Below are 25103 nucleotides of genomic sequence, written 5' to 3'. Positions count from 1 at the left end.
GCTACCGCAAGAGGATATAAGTTTATGCCGCCTCACCCTCAAATACCTATCGTTCTCAGGTATTCGTAGTTTTGGAGACTGCATAAACCCCCTCGACCTCGGTGGCGTTGTAGTGCTTTTGTCCGCACTTACCCATTATATAAGTCATATCACATTACCGTGATTCATATACATATATCGAGCTACAAATGTCCTTTAATATCTAATTTGCTCTACCTCGGAATTAATATATTTTCATATATGTTTAACTGAAGGGGCATTTTTTTTAGAGCGAATTAGATATTAAAGGACATTTGTAGCTCAATATATGTATATGAATCACGTAATGTGATATGACACATATATATATATTATATATATATATATATATATATGATAATATATATATAATCGTATATATATATATAAAGTATAAAAGACCCATTAAACCACTGTTATAAAGCTAAGGAATATATTTCGGTGACCTTCCACCCTTATCAAGCAGTGAATGACATGAGTTTCATTAGTGAAATATATAGTAGGAGATATGCCCTTAGGTAATGCCTGGGGACGTCGCTGAGCTGTCTTGGGTTCTGTTAATTGTTTTAATCTGCTTCATCGTTGCTTTAAGGAAGATGTTATCTATCTGATCCGTGTCCCAAGCCCCATTGGAATGATTGATCCTATTATCTTGTATTTTTAGTGACGATTCCACCATTTGACATTTGCATCGACAGCTGCTCTTGTATAAAATTCGGGATGAATTCCAATCCATGTTATGGTTCGTGTTATTCATATGATGGAAAATTGCTGAACTATGTTGTCTATATCTAATTGATCGTGTATGTTGCATTAATCTTTCCGAGAGAGATTTACCAGTGAAACTGAAAGATGACTTATCACAGTCCCTACAAAGGATTTCAGAAACTCCAGTGTTTTTGGAAACTGGTTTCTGCTGAACGTTAATTAATGATTTCCTTAATGTATTCGGATAAGTGAAGATAAAAGGGTTCGAGGGGCCTAAGGTTTGTGTGATCTCTCGTAAATTATCCACATGAGGGATTACCTTTTTTTTGTGTATTTTTCTTTTTCTTTGTTTTCTGTAGGTTTGTAAAAAATGCTCTTTGTTTTATGTATGGCTTTTTCTATTGTGTGCTTGGGGTAATTTAACAAGGTGTTGGGTAAGTTGATTTTTTATTGTCTCAAGTTCTTTGTTAAGAAAATCTGGGGAGCAAATTCTCAGGGTTCTAAGAAATAAGTTACTTGCTATGCCGAGTTTAACTGAGATATCGTGATAGCTGTCAAAATGTATGTATGAAACTGAGAATGTCACTTTCCTATAGACAGTAAATTTATAGTTGTTGTTAGTTTTGATGATTAAGACATCTAAAAAGGGGATCGGTTATTGTTTTCCCATTCTACTTTAAATTTTCTGCTTGGGACCAAGGAATTTTATTTTTTGTAGAAAGTCATCAAAATCGGCCCATTCGCTTTTCCAATATGTTAAGATGTCGTATATATGACAAAACCAAATCATATTTGCAGGTTCGATAGGGCTTATAATTACTGTTTCAAAATACTCCATATATAAGTTTGCTAACACAGGACTAAGAGGGCTCCCCATACTGCAACCGAATTTTTAAAGGTAAAAGTTATCATCAAAGGAAAAGACTATTAGCGACGCAGAACTCTACAAGCTACATTATTTTATTTATTTCTATGGGGAAGTGGTCAGCAAATGGCTCAATTTTATTTTTAAGGAAAGAAAAACATGTTTTATGAGTAGTTTTGTGAAAAGGGAGTCTAAGCCTAGGCTGAGAAGTTTTATATTATGTATAGGCATATTTGCTGACCTAGATTTGTTGCAAAAGTCTTCTGTATATTTTATATGACTATGGGAAAAAGTTCCTAAAAAGGGGGATAGCAGCTCGGCTCCAGCACATGAGATTATGGGACGGAAGGGAATGTTTTTTTTTTGTGCGATTTGGGGAGGCCATAGAAATAAGGTGATTTGGGATAGATTGTTTTAAATTTTTCCAAAATTTCTATATTTTTCTTACTTTTACCTATTTTTCTGATTTTTCCGAAGAAATCTATTGGGACATAATCGCTCGGGTTTTTTTTTTTAATTTCTCATAGGCAGTTGTACCATTTAAAAGTTCACAGAGCTTCTCTTGGTAGAGACTTTTGCTCATTAGCACAATTTTACAGTCTTTATCTGGTCTGGTTTGCGGAGTGAGTTTATAGCTGATATGAACCTTTTAACAGTGGGTGGGGGTTTATGATTATATATAAGTATATATATATATATATATATATATATATATATATATATATATATATATATATATATACTTATATATATATATATATATATATATATATATATATATATATATATATATATATACTATATATATATATATATATTATATATATATATATATATATCTATTATCTATATATATATATATAGATATATATATATATATATATATATATATATATATATATATATATATATATATATCTATATATATATCTATATAGATATATATATATAGTTTTATTTAATATATATATATATAATATATAATTAGAATTATATATATATATATAGGATATATATATATATAATTATATATCTATATATATATATATATATATATATTATATAATATATATATATATATATATATATATATATATATATAGTGATTCGTTTTCTCTGTTTTAGAAGGAAATAAGAAATTATCTTCCATGTATCTGTTTCAGAATTCTTTAGTTGAATTCAACAACCCAAATACTGTAAAACAGTAGAGCTATTATTGTTATAAGTGTGTCACCAACCTTCCTATTCTCTCTGATTTTGATGAAAATGGAATGGCAGGTACTTTTAGTTTGTGCATGTTGTCCTTAAGTATATTAGACCTTTAAAAATCTATATTTTATATTTTATCTTTAAGTCTCACAAAGTATGACAATTAGAGGCCTCTGTTCACTTGAATTCGAAACCATCTGATATTTCAGCTTTTTTCAGCCTTAATTCACTTTTCTAGGTCACAAGTCAGCTTAAGAGCCAAACTTATATCAATAATGACTTTCTGATTGTGATATGGTCAGGTAGGTAGGCACTTTGAAGGTAGAAAATTCTTTTATTCAGATTTTTCAAATATTGTCAGTTTCAAGGTTGATATATTTTTCTTTCACTTTGATGTCCTTTGCCCTTTCTCTTTTCCTAATTATTTTTATCTTCACTTGTTTTCATCTTCTGAGTCACTTTTAATTCCGGAATGTTATTGCCTACTTTTTAGGTAAAGTATTGGTTGGTGATTATTTTCAACAATTAATTTAAAATAACTTATTATTCAAGGTCAGACGACCCTTTTCAGGTCATTGTTTAAGATTTTTTACTTTAGATTACAGAAACATTGATAGTGAGAGGTCTCCTTCAGGTCTTCGGAATCTTTGAGAAGACAGAAATTAAATCTCAGGGTGAAATGGGAACTGTAGATAGTGGCTTCTTTTGCTCTCATTGAGTTTTCCAGAAGCCGTTGCACCTAATCCCTGTTGTTTTTATCTTTAACTCAGTTTGTCTATAATATTATGATTTCTTAAACAAAATAGTTCACGAAATCGCTTTGATTTCAAGCATATACAGTAAGTTACATGTATACTGCAATTATTCCTACGGGCTGCTCTATGAGCAAGAGCCCGTGCTGGCATAAGGCCAGCTTAATCTCAGACAACATGCAATTATATTTGAGCAATTGTGAAGATTTTTCAACAGTAGCACAGTTTCATTGGATGGAGAGACACAGCTAATGCTGTTTTCATAATTAGACTGTTACAGGAAAAGAGGCTGGAGGGTAATTGAAGCCTCTATTGTGCAATTTAGAAAAGTTGGTTCAGTTAGCTGAAATGATGTCTAAAACAAACAAGGACAGCATCAATAACAACCGGGGACAAAACAGAAATATGTGCAGTAAGTGATGGTATATATCAAGGGTCTGCACGTATCTCATTTATGTTACAGCAGTGACTAAAGAATTACAAAGGGTAAGAGAGGGATTCGCGTGGCGGGAATCTTGTGAACTGGGTCATATGAAGGTCAGTGTGAGTCAAGTTGAGGTTATTGTGTCCAGCAAGCTAGGAGAGGATAAGTTATTTATGCAAGGTAGAGGAGGCTTATATTTAAAATAGTAGAGAATGTTAATTACTGAGGATCTTTTTTTAAGCTAGGAGGGAGGATGTGAAGCTGAGGTTGAACGTAAGATAATCGCCAGTTGGGGGAAACAGAGAAAGGTGGCAGGAGTAGTGCATTGAGACAAGAAAGCCCTCGAACTGTAAATAAATACCTTTTGTACTGATGATGTAAGCTTCAGAAACATGGGCATTAAGGAAGGGGAAAAGAGGCTGTAGCAAACAAACGTGAGAATGCAAAGACAGGTTTATAGGATTTCGCTGAATGGGATGCTGGAAAATGAAATTTAGAGAAGTGCCGAGGTTGTAAAGATTATTGATATGTTAAGAGAATTGAAATTTATAGGTAAGGACAAGTGGTAAGGATGAGTGAGGAGGATGTCAAGAGGGGTTGGGTGGAACCTGTTAGGAGTACAAGGTCGAGAGGGAGGCAAATATGCAATAACATGACGGAGAATTTGGAGAAGAAAGGTTTTGCAACTAACCCCTTATCTTAGAGACAGAGGTAGGGAAGAATAAGAAAGACTGAACTCAAGGCAAGAAACTGGAAATATAGACAGCAACAAAATCTTGCTCCACGACAAACCACTGGATATTCAGGCAAAGCCAAAAACTGAACTTAAGACGAGGCATTCGATATTAAATGACATCAAAAGCTCAACTCAAGACAAGGCTCAGAATATTAGGACCAAAAAAAATTAACTCAGGCAATTCCCTGGATATTTAGGCAATGCCAAAAAAACTGAACTTGAGACAAGGCACTGGATATGTAGGCAACATCAAAAACTAAACTCAAGACAAAGCACACGATATGAGACAATGAGATATATATATATATATATATATATATATATATATATATATATATATATATATACATATATATAAAACTAAACCTATCATAAGGCACTGGATGTTGAGGCAATGGCAATAGCTGAACTTGAGACAAGGTACTGAATATTTAAGTAACATCAAAAACTAAACTCCAGGCAAAGCAAAGGATAATGAGACAATATAAAAAACTAAACCTAAGACCAGCCATTGGATATTTAGGCAATGCCAAACCTGATCTTGAGACAAGGCACTGGTTGTTTAGGCAATATCAAAAACTGAACTTAAGGCAAAGCAAAGGATATTGAGACAATATAAAGATTGAACCCAAGACAAGGAACTGGATTTTTACAGAATGCTAAAAACAACTAAAGACAAGATACGAAATATTTAGACAAAATAAAACACTGAACTCAAGACAAGGCACAGGATAATGAGGAGAGAGCACCAAAAATTATACATAAGACAAGGCTCTGGATGTTTAGGCAGTGTCAAAAATTGAACTTTGGCGAGGCTCTGAGCATTGAGACAACCCGAATACTGAGCCCAAGACAATGCATAAGGTCCAGGATATTTTTTATGAAGCTAAATCTTAAATCAGGGTATGGCAATGAAAAGGCTTTGAACATTTATACAACACCAGAAACTTAAAACCAGCCAAGTTACTGGATATTTAAATATTAAAAATAATAATTCAAACAAAGTTACTGAATACTTAAAACACTCAAAAAACTAAATTGAAGACAATTGATGGATATTTATACACCACCAAAAGATGGATTTCGGAAGAGGCACTAAGTATTTCGACTAGCCAATAGCAAAATAACAATAGTAGGCACTGGATATTCAGTCCTCACCAAGAAACTTCGATGAAGATGAGGCACTGAATATTTAGTTAATGGATTCAGCATTAGCTTCATGATTGACCAATATTCATATGTTATAAGATTAAGAAAATAAATATGACTGGTCAGTTTAGGTGAAAAAACTCAAGACCTAACGACCTTGAGGAAACTGACAAATCACTGACAAATCACGGCAGGTACATTACTAGCGTCAATAATATGATTAGGGCAAAGGTTCTCTGTCATGTAGTACCCATCAAAATGAAGATATGTAGATCCTCATTCAAAGTATGGATGTAATTTCTTCCCTGTTACCTCTAGGCTCTTTTGAGAGTTTCAGGGTCAGTCAATCCTGGGAGGAGATAATTTTCTAGTCCAATTCCTTAAAAATCTAGTAAATTAAGTCTTGTACATGACGGTCAGGGAACTGTAAAAAAAGAGAAAAATCATCCACCTGGAATTGACTTCAGAAAACCCTAAAATCATATAAATATGAAGACTTTAAACAGTATAGACGATTTAATGGTGAGGACAGATACAATGTCTATGGTAGATCTTTATATAACAGTCAATAAAACTGCCGAAGTATGAACTTCCTAGAAGAAAATCTGACTGCTGAAAAAATGCCGCCCTCGTCCTTAAAATCTCCACACTGTTAAGTCTTCATATTTTGAGGATTTTAGGGCTCTTTAAGTCAATCCCTATAGGTGGCGATTTTTCTTACAGTCATGTACTACAGGCAAACTCAGAGTTGATGCTAAGTGACAGATTAGGATTTCGTTCACATTCATTAACTGGCAACCTAACAAGCTACATATTTCTTATTTGAATAGAAAAACACGTTTTCTCATGAAATAAGGCCATAGCATGTGTCATAAGAAGGAAATCTGTAATATATATCTAAACTGTAAGAAAATATCACTTGACAAGCTGTTCTCTGATGAGCAAGTTTGCTAAATCAGTGGGCTATAGCACTTCATTTCCATGATTTCTCCTGCAACATGTCAGTCATCATTTCCCCTCCTTATCAAGTGCCAAAACTTCTCAGTCTTGAGTCTGGCTTTCTTTGACTTGTGACTTATGCTGGTCCCCTTATGAATTTATTTCTTATCCTATTTCTTCTTGTCATTCCACTTATCCATATCTCTTTAGAAGTACTCTCTTCAGGCTGTCATGGTTCAAAGCCTCATCAGAATGCATACTAAAAAAATATTTTTAAGTTCTTTACCAGTGAGTTGTAAACAGAAACTAATAGCCCACTCATCCCCATGCCCCCTCACTTTCTGAATACCCTCTGAAATTTTTTTCCATATCATTGAGGTATCGGCTTTTCTGGGTAAGTAGGGCTTTGGAGTAATGACACAGAAGTGAATACTCCTTCCCTGTTCCTCTGGGGTTCCACTGCCGTCTCCTGCCTTCAATCTTAAAACTTCACTGAGTGTTCATTTGTCAAGTATCAATGTGACTGGCTTTATATAATGTAATCAAAACTGTATAAAATTGTAATTCTTAGTTTGGTGCTTATGCAGAAATGTATCACAAAAGGCGAATAAAATGATTTCTTACTTATCATATAATCACAGAGCAAAATACTACAGCCTTTATATCAAAATGAAAACCTGTATCTTCTTTCTCAAAGTACAATGAAGAGATCGAGATCCACGTCTGTGCAAGATGACTGGTGACTTGAACTCAGTTTCTCATCAACTGCTGGCTGGTGTTTATACTAATGTTTAGACACAACTCTCATACAGTCTGCCACGCACACCACACGGTCAAGAACTTGGATGTTGCATAATCCCAAACACATAACACAATCCGAGAACTTCTGGAAATCTCTTGAACGAACATACTACGTACATCAGTTTCGTAAGAAAATCATAACTCACATACTTTGAAACATAATTAAATAATATAATATACATCTTTTTGAAATAAAACATCTTAATCAAAATGACAGAACATTGCTGCTTATACTTCTAAACTCTTTTCAACAATCGCACACCTCCAAGGCAAGCTTAGTAACAAAAGGAACAGTACAGGAGGAAATTATACAAGGTATCCATAGCAGAGATGAAATTGAAAAATCACGTAATTTATACTTTGTCATTTTTCAGCTTGAAGAAAAGAGCAAATTTCTTCAAATATGTCTTCTCTCAACACCAAGTATTAAGGCTTTAGTGAAAATGGTGGTGATAGCATGCCTTTCACCTTGTTGTTGGATGCCTTTCTGATCTTTATGAAAAACAAATCTTTAAAACAGTGAAACGTGTATCCAGCCATGATAATCAGCCATCCAGTGCTATTTAAAATTTCATGAATTCTATATGTATGCTTGAGTCCTCCAATTACTGTCATATCCATAACGGACTAATTGCCTTATAGTGCTTTGCCTCTTTTCCTTCATACAGAGCCATTTTCAACATTTTTATGCTTGCATAGTAGACATACCAGCAAACACATTTTATTGATCTTCCATAGGTAGATTACAACTACAGCATTCTAATTTCGAACTGGCTGTTAATTAAGCTATTAAAATCATCACAAGAGATTGAATTCACCATTTAATCCTAATTCCTTAGTTTAGTACTCAAACCCTTACAAATTCACAAGGAATTGCTGTATTGTGTTGTTAAAAATGTTCCTTTCTGAAGAGAGATAGCCAAATCAAACTTGTTTCCTGTTCAAAGAAACTGGTGTTTTCCAAGAGAAATTCTGGACTACTCCCATAGCTCTAAGATTTCTCCTCTCCTTCTTCATGAATCCAGATCCGAATCATTCGTTGGAAAAGATTGGGCTTTTGGGATTCCATTTGTAAAAACATCTCAGTGATTTCAGCGATCTCTTCATATTTCATCCTCTGTCCTTTCTTATATTTCTGAAAAGTAATGTTCAGTCGCTGGTTATCTTCTCAAGGACCAACAAGGTGACTTGTCTAGATCATACCAATTCCTTTAATGAGTTGAGAAGGAAGCCATTTGGTTCTTTATATTTTTTCTCAACTTTAGTACCTACTTTTCAAGTTATCATTTACTTTTATGAAACTCTGCATCTCACTCTTAGGCACCATCGATCAAACTGCCTGATTTCCCCTTGGTAGGTAGGTAGGAATTTAGAAAGAGATTAATCCCCAAACTTGCTATATTTCACAATATCTGGTACAGGGCTATGTTAGCTATACTACATTTTTTGTAGGGACAGGAGCAGGAGGCGGTTTTTTTTTTTTTTTTTTTTTTTTTTTGAGTTACCTAATTATTTGTATCTGAAATAGTTGACAGTGCAAGATCTCACTTATCAATTTGTTATAGTGTCCTTGAAGGCACAGTTCCATGAGTTCTCATTCTGGATCAGTAGTATTCTTCAGTATTTCTCTTATTCTGCCCAAAATCTTGCTGATAGTTTGCTAAGTATCTGTTCCTGATAGACCTGGGCTCTTATTTGTACTCAATCTGGAATTGTTCTTCCATTTTCACTTGAAGTGACTGTCTTGAACACAAATTTTCTCTCTCAGTTCTTTCCAGTATTCCTGTTGTTACTGATGTCTGTGAAATCACAGTTCCCTCCTCCATCCACTTTTGTGCTCTAGTCATTTGTACTGAAAAATCTTAACACTGAAAACCTCGCTCGTGTAAATTTTCTGCCTGCCATGAGATACTTTGATCCCATGTTTTGGAACTACTATGCATTTACCCTTTAGAGATCGATAATGCTACAATTTTTTAGTTCAATACCCGTTTTTCAACCTGCAGCCAAGCTACAATTCTCTTCTTGCTTATGTTTCTTTTTTTTTATTACTATGATGATGTTCCTTGTTTGGGGAGGTGTGTTAATATCTTTCTTAGATGTTAAAACTCCATCTTTGCCTGACACAGCTTTCTGTTTTCCTAAATAAAGGCACTGGTTGTTCTATCTTGTTAAACTTGACAACAAATGTTTTTAATAATGTACATATTGAGAGCGAGTTTTAACATTTCTCTGAATTGCAGTTGTTTTACTATGTTTTTGCTTTTTAAGGCACGTGCCGCTTCATTATTTTTTTTTTTCAGTCAAATATATTGTCATGGTGACCTCCTGAAGATGGTTCAGATGGCCCGAGTCTTCAACGACTCTAAACACTTTGTGGATATGTCCCTGAAGAGGTCGCCCGTGGAGACTCTTGACGCCTTCCATGATTTCATCAGGAATGTTGGACAGAACCCAACCAAGGAGCAGGTGAGTGAGCCTAGGCTTTGCCCTTTCCCGACACTCATGAGTCTCTCTCTTTCTGCACCTCTCTTAAAGCCATTAGGTTACATTTTATTCAATATATTCCTGTTCAACACATTAGTACTGTTATTTTATGTATATTGTTAAATCTTTTCACATAATAATAATAATAATAATAATAATAATAATAATAATAATAATAATAATAATAATAATAATAATAATAATAATAATAATATGGTCTAGAAACTAAATAGAATGGGAGTAAGAGAAAAATGTTTTGGATTATCGTTTCACTCCATGAGGCAAGTATGACCTCACTCCTCAAAGCCCTCTTTGTTTTGATGGTTTAAACTTAGAGGGAGGAATGAACCATAGATATAGAGGGGAGAGATTGGACAGTCACACGACTGTCGTGTGCAAGTAAGGTGTCATTGCTGTGTTAATTCCCATATGTTACAGCGACTACACAACCAGCGGCAACAGAGCATCTCTTCTTCACCTTCGTAATACAAGTACCATATTGCTGATACACTGAGTCCAAATGTGGATTGCGAAGAAGGTAACCAAACAAGTATAACAGAGAGAGAGAGAGAGAGAGAGAGAGAGAGAGAGATGAGCTGATCATTGCATAGATAAATCAGTCAACTGGCAGGTAACAACCGAGAGTGGATCATTAGAAATATACAATGTAAATTATTAGAGAGATAGATAATAGAAAAAAATCATACGAAATAAGTTTAAACTGAAGCAACTTTCAGAAAGAGAGAGAGAGAGAGAGAGAGAGAGAGATAGAGAGAGAGAGAGAGAGAGCGAGAAGAGAGAGAGGCGGGGGGGGGGGGGCAGGTGAAAGAAGAAAGGAGAGGGAGGGAAGGAGTTGGGTGGGGGTGGAGGTGGGGGGAGAGGGTAGGCGGAGCTTTTTTATACTGTTGTGTTTGTATCCATTTCTGGCTAACCGAGTTTTTGCCTCTTTGTACAGGGGCAAGTGTCTTTATTCTTTACAAGTAGTGATTCATGATACTCTTATAAATTACGGCACTGGGTGTAATACACTATAGCAAAATCTCGTACTGATACAAGTGTTCGTTACAGAGTTATTGCCAAAAAACGTGCTTGCACTGTCTGTGAAACCCATTGTAAATTGGCTTAACCTTTAGTCTGTCCCTCGCCACAGAATATGAAATAAGAGCTGAAGTCTTGGCATGCTATGAAAGCCTTTTTCTTACAGGCTAGCCTAACTTAGACTGTTCAGTATAAATAAGTAAATTGATTTACGGATCAATATGACTGAGACGTGTTACATAGCCTTATTTATGTACCTCCTAGTATTAAATTATTGTATCCTGAACACAGAATTCTTGTTATTCCTTGAAGTGATTACTGTACAATTCACGACAATAGTAGGTATAGTTAAAAGCTGTGAGCAAAGGCACATTTGCCAGCATGATCTTAAGTTTCTGCAACAGACTTTAAAGTCCAGAATATGTTAAGAGGCAACAATGTAGATACCAAAGCAGATTCAGTCTAACAAGAAGTAACCAGAAGGGGCAAGCAGGCATATACATCATTAATTATTGGCTGTTAAGTATCAGGCTATTAAACCTAGGGTATTAATATGGATAACGCTTATTTGGGAGGGCAGCGTTGGAGATGACAATTATTTCAGCTTACTGTTGTCAAATTTTACTGCCTGTCAGTCTGATCCATGAATAAATGATGATAATTAGTTCTGCCTCTAGAGAGTAAAACTAAATTTATGGTGCAAAGAAAGCCACATAATGTTGGAAAATTGGTCCATTTTAGTGTTCAAGTGTACAAAAATTGCAGCAGACAGAATAAATATTTCCATTTCTACAAATAGTACACATTGTCCTTCATAAATGCTGCAAAGATCATTTACCAATCTTTAAAGACTGATGGGAAAATTGGCTGCCAATACATCTTAATCCTAATAGTGTAATGTCGGCATATCTCCAAAACTTTATGGCTTAATTGTAGAAAAAATATACCAACTAAAATCACAATTTTTAAAGGTAAATTGTATTTTTCCTAACTATACAAACCGGAGGTCCTTTACATTAAGAATTGCTTGTGGCGGCGAAGCTGGAACACAGCTCTTAAAATTCTTGAACAAGTTGGTTAAGCAATAACTACCATTCTGTCAACCCGCCTGCCGAGATGTAAACATTCCACTTTGCCTTTCAGCCCAGGTTTCAGATTGAGGTGTGACATGAGGTGGGCATAATGTGTAAAGGAACTCAGGTTTGTATGGCTAGGAAAATTACAATATACTTTTATAAATTGTGATTTGTTCCTACACAGTATACAATCCTTCAGTGGGTCTCTAAAACTGAGTGGAGCCTGACACACTTGGGCTACTCCTTCTGGTCAAAAGAGCAAGGAAGAGTGCCCTGCCTCTGACAAATTGATCAGAGTATCTAAATCCAAATCTCACTTAAGGAAGGTTTTATGTTATGTAAGAATTAACCAATGACGAGAAGGGATGATGGAAAAGATCACTTGTTCAAGGGGGGATTAAATCGAGATTCAAGAGACCTACAATAAGAGGCAAGTAAAGTGGGCTAGGGGGCGGTGAGTGGTCTGGACGCATGAGGGCAAATCTGGTTCAGACAATTCTTAGCATGGTAATTACTTCTAGCACCAAACTAGAAGTGAAGCTGCAGACTCTAAGGATGTGGTATAGGGAGATTGTCGTCCTCCACCGATTCCAAAAGTACTCCTTTTTTCACGTGGATGAATCCAGCATGGCCCTTTGTCTCCAGAGGTGAGGAGAAGGTCAGAAAGAGGGATACATTGGCTCGGCTAGAAGGTCAAGGTGCTAAGAACGGTCATCACCTTAGATGTACCCAGTTGCCTGCTCTCATCTGGGTGGAAGTTGCTAGCTAGAGTTTAGCTGAAAGAATTCAGTCTCTGCAAAACAGAGTGGAAATACAAGGGAAGATTTGGGGTCGGAAATTAACTATCTGTGACCCTTCAGGTCATGGGTTATAAATGCAAAATGCACTAAATATCTGGTTCTTAACTAAAGTGGGAAAGACCTATTTATTAAGGCAGTTAGCCTGAGATATTTATGACAGCCTCTCATTTAAACTTGAATTCCAGGCCCTTATGGGTCAGAAAGTCTGCAGATGGGGGCTGCTACCTTAATTCCATATAATCCTATCTGACCCCTTAATATGAAAATTAAAAATTTACCAATAACTTAGCTCCTAGAGTGGGATTACTTTAGCTTCATTTTGGTTATCAGATAATGTTTAATCTGAGAGAGCATGCATTAAAAGGACTGTGGATGACAAAAACGGATATTGCAATTTGGCAGTAGTGCAGCTTAATGATTCAATTTAGATTTGTTAATATAAAATGTCCAATTATACCTAAGCGCATGCAAATGCAATATAAGTAATGAAAACAGAGCTAGGACATTTCTTCAGTGTTACAGGAGAACATTCTTAGCTAATTACTAAATGAATGTTTCAATATACAACTCACTGCTATGGTTACAGGTCAGGAGACAACCCATGCACCCTTCTCTGCATAAGGTGCCAGGAGTGCCTCTATCGGGTGTGGCACTATGCTATGGGGTCCCCGAACCAGGAGAACACCATAGTTTTAATTAATGCTCACGCTTGAGGCACTTAACCTTCTAGCTGTAGTCCTGGAGGCTTAGCCTCTTGATGTGGGTAGCTTTCCATTTATTTCTCCTGGGAAGCACTGAGATTGTACTTGATGAGTTGAAATGACGTTTCCTCAAAGGGATGGTGTGCTCAATCTCCATCATATGCTCCTTAGTAATCTGGGCAAGATTAGCAATCTCTAGGTGCCACAGATTGAGGGCATCCTGGGGAACAGGATGAGTGCCTGGCATTGCCCGTACATTGATTGCAGACACACCTGGAATTACCATTCATATATGCTGAATGGGGTCCATGCTGAGGTCAGCCACTGGCTAGGACTTAGGTGATAGACTTGTTTGGGATAGGTTGGCATTAAAGAATGCCATCCTTCCACTAGTTATGATAGGCACTAGCTCAGCTGCTAGAAGTACCACAAGGGTGGTTATTATCTGCGGGTAGCACAGACTCTGGCTCGGTAGGTGCAACTTCACTGGGAGATGGTTGAACTCTGTTGCTGGAAGAGGGCACACTGGCCCAAAGGAGGGGTTCTGGGACTAGTGTGGTGCTATCAGTTGAGCCTGTGGAAATTATTCCTGGCTCTGCCTCTTTTAATGTGGCTTCACACTTGGATATTGAAGCGGGAACTGGTGAGGTGCCTTTGGGATCTAAGCTGGTCGTGTTGTGAGATTCTATTTTGATGGTCAGAGCGGATACTACACCAGCTACTGCCTTGGCTGCTGCAACAACCAGGGTGGCCGTGATCCCATCCATCACTGCCAACTTTCGTTGCAGTTCCTGGATTTCTGTCACCAACTTAGAACATCAGGAATCATCTTGCCAGTCTTCTCTTCTGGGGACTTGGACAGAGAAGCAGAGGTGATTATATGAGTATGGGTGAGAGGTTCACAGGTTGCTATGACTAACTCAGGCACGGGTTGTGAGGCCGTACCTCAGCTCAAGGGAGGAGCTGGAGTTGGATTTCCTGAAGGGAGAGTGGAAGAGTGTTTGGGCTCTGGCCCTGTGGCAGGCACAGGTTTTGGCACTGACTCTAAGATTGAAAGGAGCTCTGGCTTTGGACTGGGAGGATGCTCCGAATCTGAGTCAGGCGCAGGCATAGATCTTAGGCTAGGCATTAGCTCGTTTGTTGGAGATGAAGGGAGTGTGGGTGCTGGCCTTGGCTCTTCATCAGGTTAGGGCATATTGATCCAACTGCAATCTAGTTTATCCGGCAGTGGAGGTGGTCACGTCCATGAAAGGTAACCTTCCAGGAGACCATGGCTGAGGATGATGGGAACCTTGTGAATTTTATCCACTACCCCTAGACGACACCGTTGTGTTACTTGGGGTATTTTCACCTGTAGGAGGACTGTGGGAATGAATAGTCCTTGTGGTGCCATCCACCCACTCAAAGGTCATTCCTTCATCCTCTCTGACTTGAATGCCCTTGAATAGTGCATGCTATGTGATTATAGACACTGTAACTTCTATAACGGGTATGCCCGCCAATATGCGTATAGGGAGTTGTCTCCCAGGATAGTGACCCATCCCACCTTAGGTTGAACTGTTGGGAGTCACTGAAAGAATCATTTGTGGATTTTGGAGATGTAACGGACCTAGTGGAGCATTAGGTGGAATTCTTGGAATGTCCGCGCATGCTACACAAAGTACAGAACTTCCGCAGCCGTCTCTTGAAAGGAGCTCAGCCCTTGGGCTGTGGATTGGGGGTCAGACACTGGCTGAGTGGTTCTTGCAAGGCACTTTCTATAATTCTGTATACCCATAGGCCTGGCACACACGGTGAGGTTTCAGAAGAGCTCCCCCTTTGGCTTGGCTCCAGGGATGTCTTTCTAGTCATCTGGTTAGTATCATGTTTGACTATCTCTTGTAAATTGTAATCAGTATAGCCTGTTATCTGTCCGCACCACTCATAGGCAGCAGCTGCCTACTTGTAAGTGGCCATTTTGCTGATTTGCTAAGGGATTTACGCTGCAATTACTTGAGGTGAATAGTGTCTTAGATGGTTTGGATAGAGAATTGGCTTGCCATGCAAAATGTTGCTTGGTAAGAATGGCATTACAGCCTTGAGGCTGTGCAGTATAGGCACAGATGAATGAATAATGAGGGGCTGTGTAAGCAAGCTGAGTGGAATGAAAAATTGGTGCTCTGGTCTGTGGGGAGAGTCTGCAAAAAATAAGAAAGTGTTGCTCTAGAAAGCACCACTTGTAAACAGGAGACCACCGTTGAGGTTACTGTAAATGGCATTGCACCTGTTATGGGTGGGTAACTTTGCACTCGTGAAAGACTGTTCCGAAGAATGTTATGTGGGTCCTGAAGGATGGAAAATGGAGCCACACAAGCCAATGGTGTGGAAGGAAATGGCACTTGGGCCAGTGCAATGAAGACACGAAGCTTGTGAAAGATGTCCCTTGAGAAAGGCTGTGAGTGCCCATGTGGAAAAGGTGGCACTGGAAGTGGTCCTTAGGAACAATAATGACAGCTTGCACGAACACAATGGTAACACTTGGTGCGAGTTATGGGGAAGGACACACTAAGTCATTGCCACACAGTGCACAGCACCACAGGTGCAGGATGTATCATGTGAAGTGTGGGAACAGGAATTATGATGGGCACTTATGTGCAGGCTAGTTCCAAAGAACTAGTGTTTTTTTCAGAAAACAATGGGTAACATGCACACGGACGATATCAAATAGAATACAAAGCTTATGGATTGGGAAGAACAGAGATAATATGACACATTATGGAGTTAGCACACAAGTATGGGCAAGTTCGGGAGAACTAAGCATGTGGCACTCTATGGAATGAAGGCATAAAATCTGTGGATTGGTTCACAAGGAATGATTGACTGTTACAAAGAACAGTAGACTTACTCACAAAGAGCGGGTAATTATATGCACATGGACGGGGCCAGCTGCAGCGCAGAAGTTAAGGTTTGTTCCAAAAGAACAATTAGGCACAACATGCCCACAGACATAGCAGTAACAAAGGGATCAGAGGTTGGGTTCATAAAGAACGAATTGTTTGTTCAAAGAACTGGTTAAAAGTTAAATGTACACATTGCAACAAATGACTCAGGTGCTGGGTGTTTTTAACAACACAAGGATGCTTTGGTATGTATGTGTGTAGAAGTTCTGAAGAACTGTAAATAATTGGCAGAGTACATATATGCTGAGTTCGGTAATCATTGTACAAGGCTGTAAATGAGTTTGCACAGGCAAAATAAAAATATATGACCTAGGTCCAAAGAAAATAGCTGCATTGTACATACAGGGTTTGTGTAATTGAAGCAGAACCAAAGGTTACTAGTCCTGTAAACTTAGCAGAAAACCACCGTTAGCTGGAGTTTTGTCAGCTACTATGCTCACATGCCTACCAAAACATTGGTGTCTCGGGTTGAGAATGAAATTTACTCCCAACGAAAGGATTACATTTTTTATGGGAATATGAGTTCCTAGTCACAAATTATGAATTCATCTTACTTCATCAAGTCAAGCTTAGCAGTGATTGATTAAGCTAATAGCTGGAATTCCAGCAGAATGCTGGTTAAGGTCGCCTTATTGCTTATTGGCCTTGTGCAGAGGGCTCCCGTTACTTTGTAAACTCAAGAGAGAAAGTGAGATTAATTACCGGCAGGAAGCATAAAGCAGACTAAGGGAATAAATTAACTACTTTATTACAAGATATACACATAAATTCACATCAAGAATTTACAGTGGTTGGTATGAGCTTGACAGCAATCTAATTCAGTAGGCCCTTCCTGAAGGGCGAGAATGCAGGACTCATGCAATGGAACACAATAGTGCCAATCCAGCATCACAAGCACCTCTGCAATATGGAGAGATTGACAAGATTAATGTTAATGGACATGCAAAAAAGTAGAAATGTTTTGAGTAGAATATATTAGGTGAAGGCTTAGGGATGGACTCGATATTTAGATAAACTTAAGGCACCTACAAATAATGGCTGGCTCATGTATCTAAATCAGTTACAAATCTCACTTAAGGAAGGTTTTACGTTAATCAAGAATTAACCAATGACTAGAAGGGATGATGGGAAAGATCACTTGATCAAGGGAATTCAATTGAAATTCAAGACCAAGGGAGCATGGAGGATGAAAACTTAGTAAGAGTTAAGTAAGGTGGAGGAAGGGGTGCCTTGAAGCATGGAGGCTGAATCTGGTACAGACAATTCTTACCATGTTAATTAATTCTAGCACCAAACTAGAAGTGATGCTGCAGACTCCGAGCATGTAGTATAGCGAGGTTGTTCTCTAGCGATTCAAAAAGTGCTCCTTTTGTCTGGATGAACCCAGCATGGCCCAGAGATGAGGAGAAAGTCAGAGAGAGGGATACGTTGGCTCGGGTGGAAGGTCAATGTGCTAGAAAGGGGCATCACCTAAAATGCACCTGGATGCCCTCTCTCACCTGGGTGGTAGTCGCCAGCTAGAGTTTATCTAAAAGAATTAGCCTCCACAGTACAAAGTGGAGAAACAAGGGGAGAATTTGGGTTGGAAATTAACTATCTGTGACCCTTCAGGTCACTGGTAACAAATGCAAAATGCACCAATTTGTTAAGGCAGTTAGCCTGAGATATTTAATTTATTACTATATATATATATATATATATTATATATATATATATATATATATATATATATATATATATGGATTTATTCTTGGAAAAGCTATATCTGCTGTACTGTGGGGTTTCACTTGGAAATTTAGTCTTTTACAATAGTTTTAGATAATTCGTCTGTAAGGTTCATGTTATGTTTTAGATGCCCTTAACTGAAATTAATGTAAAAGTCTGTAAATTTGCAAGATTAATGTAACTTCCCTGTTTACCAATATATACTAGTGAATAAGACGACGGAAGTAATAAAAGAGAATATGGAGGAAGGGGTTCATATATGTGACATACGTAGATCATGAAGTTTTGATGAAATTGTTGCCAGTGGCCCTCAGCGTCAATGAGTTTAAGTGGGGCGAAAACCATTCCATCCGAAACATTTCGTGTTTATGGGTTCGAGTCTTTCCCCAATCTTGGTTATCATTCGTATGGAATGGTTTGTAATGGATGAGGCGGGTGAATTAAATAATGGGAACTCAAACATTATCAAAGGGGTAAGATACGTGGATGACATCGTGATTATTTATAAGGGAGAAAGGGAAGAACTACGCAAGTTCCTAGAAAACATAAATAAACTAAATGAACAAATCAAGTTCACAATAGAAGAAGGGAAGGAGGGAGAAATCCCTTTCTTGGACGTACTGATAAAGAGGTAAGGGGAAAATTTAAAATTTAAGGTGCATATGTTCTTCATAAGAAAGAAATGAAAATGGGAGCAATGACAGAGTTGACCATCAAGTCTTATAGGATTTGCAGTCCCGAATTTTTGGGTGAAGAGCTGGAATACCTGAGGAAGAGTTTCAGGAGATTAGGATGCCCCTAAGTATTGGTGGGAATGGACACACATTAAAGAAAGAAAAAACTATTTTGAGAAGAGGCAAAGTATAGAAAAGGAACATTTGAAAGGGAAGAAAATAATTACAGTCCATGACAACAACACCATTACACCCATCAACGGAAAGCTAGCTAATTTCAAATTAACAGGAAGTTACAAAAACACCATTAGGAATAAAATAATTAGAAACAAAAAGTTGAAGTGGAAGAGATGAAGAGCGTTACTTTGGCGAAAATGGGAAACCATGCAGAGAACGAAGAAAACAACACATACAAAACATAAGGCTCCTTACTGTAATCAGCCGTCAACGGTCGCCAAGGACTGTTGGGAAAAAGACCATAAAATAGATTAGGGAAATATGAATTTTTTGTTCAGGAACACAAACAAAACGGCCAGACTGATTGTAGAGAATGACTTCATATGCACAAAGAATGTAATGGCAGGCAACATTGGAAACAGATGCAAAGACAGCATATCAAGAAAGATCATACTCTTCGCAATAGAAAAGAAAAGCAAAACCACAAGAAACCACATGGATTATGAACGCCTGGAGGGATCGGAGGGCAGAGAAAGGTCAAGGTTATGAGGGTGACCACACAGGAGAGCAATAACAGGATTAAGGACTAATCTTCTTCTCCATACAAATATGAATACAGTTGGACTACACGCTCAGTCATTCTACGGATACTTGACAATGAGGATGGTTAGTCCAGGAAAGCTTGTAATTTTATTAATAAGTATTTCTGCTTGATACCATCCAGTTCCAATGAGGCCCTATGTATATTATATACTATATATGTGTATGTATATATATATGTATATACAATATATATATATATATATATATATATATATATATATATATATATATATATAGATATATATATATACAGGGCCTCGTTGAAACTGGATGGTATCTAGCAGAGATATTTATTGGAGAAAGTTATAAGCTTTCCGGGACAAGGATATGGTCTGTCGACTATAAGAACCAGAAGTGAATCATTTTTATTTCTGAGAAGCTTACGTGAATTAAGAGTAAAAGTAGAAGTGTAAACTGATTCAGTATAATTAAAGTGATAGACTCTTCAAATAATGCCACTAAGTTCAATATAAAATGCATTGGAGAAAATATACCAAAATAGTATATATATATATATATATATATATATATATATATATATATATATATATATATATGTGTGTGTGTATATATATATATATATATATATATATATATATATATATATATATATATATATATATATTACTTCTAGGGCACTATTTTTCACGGATACAACATTCATTGAATAGAATGGCTTTTTCACTGTTAACCAGCTTTTTTGAAATTGCTTCATATTTTCTTAATTATTTTCTTTACTTCATTGTTCAGGTTACTAATGGACACATAATGGGGTTCTTCCATTTACTCCAGTATTTTTACACGCGACAGCTGTTTCGTCAACCTATACGTATTGACGTTATCAAGCGTACTGATACAAATATGAGCCTTCATGCGTTTTGTGACGTCATGAGGACGGAACGGTAGTACAATTGCCAGATACCTAGTTTTAAGTATTTACAAAAGACTATAGTGAAACATAAAATAAGACAAATAAATAAATATGTTAACAACAGAAATTATATAAAAAGTTGAAAGTAAGTTATTATTTACACATTATACATAAATATATATTAATTACATATATGTTTAATTTACTGAAAGTCAGTGTGCGCTCCTGTCCGCGTGTGGGGGTTTTGTTCCACGCGGTTGAAGGGCTGCCTCCTACATATATATATATATATATATATATATATATATATATATATATATATATATATATATATATATATATATATATATATATATATATATATATATCAAGCATAAAAGGCCCATTGAAACACTCTGGCTTAAAGTTAAGGACTGTATTTCGGTGGACAGACTCCCACCCTTATCAAATTACATTGGCGAAATATATAGTGGGTGATAGGCGCTTAGGTGATGCCTGGGGTCACCGCTAATCCGACGTTGGTTCTGTTAATTGTCTTAATGATTGTCTTAAGGAAGATATTGTCTATTTGGCCAGAGTCCCAGGCTCCACTGGAAAGGTTGATCTAATAACTTGTTGTATTGGTGAAGATTCTACCATCTGACATTTGTATCAACAGCTGCTCATGTATAAAATTTGGGATGAGTTCTAATCCATGGTATGGTTCATCTTATTTATATGATGGATAATTGCTGAACTATGTTGTCCATATCTAACTGAACGCTTTTGTCGAGTTAATCTTTCAGAGAGATTTTCTTATGAATCCTATATAGTATGACTTATCACAATCCCTACAGTGGATTTCATGAACTCCTATGTCTTTAGAAACTGGTTTATGCTGAACATTAATTATGTCACCAAACATAAAAAGAATTGTTCCCACGTTAAATGTCCAATCATCGGCTGTTCCCCTGTTCATAGCATAACAGGATTGTTTGTTTATATTTGTCTGCCTTCTTTTCTGTTCTTAAGTTGTGTATTCTTGTAGCGTGTTTTCCTCTTTCACTTTGAGAGGTGTGCCTTTTTGCTCTTCCTTTTAAGTTCGATTTTTAATCCTTTTGATTGAGTTCAGCTTTTGTAATGGTCATTTTAAGTTTTCTTGGTTTTTAATGTGTAAATGTTTTTAAGTGTGATTCAGTTTTTAATTTTAACTTGGTTTCCATTTTAGTATTCTTGCATTTTGTATGTTTCTTTTAATTATGTGCTTTAGATGCTCCTTCGTTATATAATATATATATATATATATATATATATATATATATATATATATATATATATATATATATATATAATATATATATATATTTGTGTGTGTGTGTGTGTGTGAGTGATAACGTTTGGCTTTTTCTTCCAAAGTAGAGTTCACACGGTCATACTTGAGAGTCATTCACAAGACTTGACAGCAACTGAAGACCGCCATTTCCGAGAAAACACTATAATAGTGGAATGGCACTTCTATCGTCAGTCAATTCTGAGGGTGGGCAGCAAACAGTTGCCTAGCAAGAACTTGGGACGAGCACCAGGAGAAAGCGAGCACTACAGCCATAATGCTGGAATTGTGTGAATGACTGAAGAATCAAAGTAATTGTCCTGATGGTATAAATTCCATAACAGTGAAAACAAATCTAGACTAATCTAATGATTTATATGCAGTCTGTGTAATGAATTACAAGGGGAAGTGTCACCTCTGGGGCAGCCCCCATTTGTGCTCAGGCTCTCAGCTTTCCTACGTCCTTTGGAAAAAGCCGTTCATAAAAAAGCCCGTGATTATATATATTCTCAGTAATCACACCATTTGTTTTAGTCGTGAATTTTCTTTAGTTCCCACTTAAACGCCTTCTTGGACGTATCTAGTGCTCCGTTTCATTTTAACATCATGATAGGGACATCTTTTTTCATTAACCTGAAAATTTCTAAAAGGTTTTCTTCATTGGAAGAATTTCTTTTATCTTTCCTTGTGTTATTTTCACTGTGTATGTCCTCAAGTTAGGCTAATTTCCTCTGCACTCCTACTACATGGATGAATTGCGTTTGGCATTTTAAACCGGAACTTGGTCCCATTTGGGAACAGATACTGGAGACAATATTTCCTTGATGTTGATATCCCATTTCTATTTCCTTAGTACTGGTATCCCATTTCTATTTCCTTAGTACTGGTATACCATTTCTATTTCCTTAGTACTGGTATCCCATTTCTATTTCCTTAGTACTGGTATACCATTTCTATTTCCTCAGTAATGGTATACCATTTCTATTTCCTTAGATCTGGTATCCTATTTCTGTTACATTAGTATTAGTACTGGTATCCCATTTCTATTACATTAGTGCTGTTATTCTGTTTCTATTTCCTCAGTACTGGTATCCTATTTATATTTCCTCAGTACCAGTATCCTATTTCTATTTCCTTAGTACTGGCATCTCATTTCTATTTCACTAGTACTGGTATTTTATTTCTATTTCCTTAATACTGGTATCGTATTTGTATTTCCTTAGTACTAGTATCTGATTTCTGTTTCCTTAGTACTGGTATCCCATTTCTATTTCCTTAGTATTTGTATCTCATTTCTATTGCCTTAGTACAGGTATCCCATTTCTATTACATCAGTACTGGTATCCCATTTCTATTTCCTTAGTACTGTTAACCTATTTTTATTTCGTTAGCACTGGTATCTTATTTCTATTTCCTTATTACTGGTAGCCTATTTCTATTTCCATAAAACTGGTATCCAATTTCTATTTCCATAGTACCGGTATCCTATTTCCATTTACTTAGCAATGGTATCTTATTTTTATTTCTTTATTACTTGTATCCTATTTCCATTTCCTTAGTAATGGTATCCTATTTCTTTTTCAAAGTACTGGTATCCTATTTCTATTTCCTCATTACTGGTATCTCATTTCTATTTCCTTAGTATTGGTATCCCATTTCTATTACAATAGTACTGGTATCCTATTTCTATTTCCTTAGTACTTTCATACTATTCTTATTTCCATAGTACAGATATCCATTTCTATTTCCTTATTACTGGTATCCTATTTCTGTTTCCTTAATATTGGAATCCCATTTCTATTTTCTTAGTACTGGTATCCCATTTCGGTTTCCATAGTACCGGTGTCCTATTTCTATTTCGTTAGCACTGGTATCTTGTTTCTGTTATATTAGTACTGGTATCCTATTTCTATTTCCTTAGTACTAGTATCCTGTTTCTATTTCCTTGGTAAAGGTATCTTATTTCTATTTCCTTAGTAACTGGTATCCCATCTCTTTTCTTTGTACTGGTATCCTATTTCTATTTCCTTAGTACTGCTGTCCTATGTCGGCTTAAGAATTTATTTATGTTATTTGTTTCACCGCTGAAATGGGCTAAGGGTGCAGAGGATATCTATCTGCACATCCAAACGTTATTCCTCTCATATTGTTTTACAGATTTCAATACGTTTATCGTAAGCTGAATATTATGCAGTAAATTAGCATTCATTCTTTCATTCACTCCCTAAATTTTTCTCCCTAAAGGTCGAAGAATTTGTGAGGAACAACTTCAATGAGCCAGGATCTGAGTTTGAGCCCTGGGTTCCTGACGATTGGATTCCAAAGTAAGTACCATTATACTCTCTTTTCCAAAACTTGTGGAGTCGTTCAGTTATGAAAGAAAATTCAGATTTAAGATCAACTGCTGCCGTCAAAGAAAAACAGGTGTCACAAAAAATAAAGAAATAAAAACAAAATGCTCTTATCGTGGTCCTGGAGAAAATGGGCGGCCTTTAAAGGGTCGTCTGTTTTCCCCTCATTGCTTTTTCAATCTAAATTGTGGTACTCTAATATAATATAAATAAATATATTATAATATATATATATATATCTATATATATATATATATATATATATATATAAATATATAGAGATATATATATATATATATATATATATATACAGGATATAATATATATAAAATATAGTATATAATATTATATATATATAGTCATATAAATCATATATATATATATATATATATCTGTATATATATATATATAGTATCAAGGTATATATAATATATAATATATATATATAGATACATATACATATGTATATTACATCTTTATATTGCATTATGTTTCATAATCTTTCGTTTTCTTTTGAGAATATTCTTTCTTGGGTGCATGTTAGAAAATATATAGTTGCCATAAGTTAAGAGTGACTATATTTGTTTCGTACTTTATAGTTCCTCTTATTTTCTATTACAAAATGTAAGATGTTTTATTAGTTGAATAATATTAATTCACGTTTGAAGGATAGGCTGCTGCATTTTGTTTATTTTGTTGTTAAAAACTGACTAGTAGAGTGATTTGATTGTATATTGCCTGCCCACAGGTC

General features: G+C 36.2%; 1 protein-coding gene across 1 annotated transcript in view; it reads left to right on the top strand.

Annotated features, from left to right (window-relative positions):
• LOC135205921 (trehalase-like) overlaps positions 1-25103 on the top strand; it is a 140568-nt gene that overhangs the window by 57205 nt on the left and 58260 nt on the right. Inside the window, exons 2-3 of the mRNA XM_064237118.1 lie at positions 9905-10070; positions 24246-24325. Of these exons, the coding sequence (XP_064093188.1) occupies positions 9936-10070; positions 24246-24325 (215 nt within the window). The 5' untranslated portion in view covers positions 9905-9935. The remainder of the gene's footprint in view (positions 1-9904; positions 10071-24245; positions 24326-25103) is intronic.

This window comes from Macrobrachium nipponense, chromosome 11, assembly GCF_015104395.2.
Source record: "Macrobrachium nipponense isolate FS-2020 chromosome 11, ASM1510439v2, whole genome shotgun sequence".
NCBI lineage: Eukaryota > Metazoa > Arthropoda > Malacostraca > Decapoda > Palaemonidae > Macrobrachium > Macrobrachium nipponense.
Note: the sequence above shows the minus strand (reverse complement) of the source record. Positions and strands in the feature narration are given on the sequence as shown.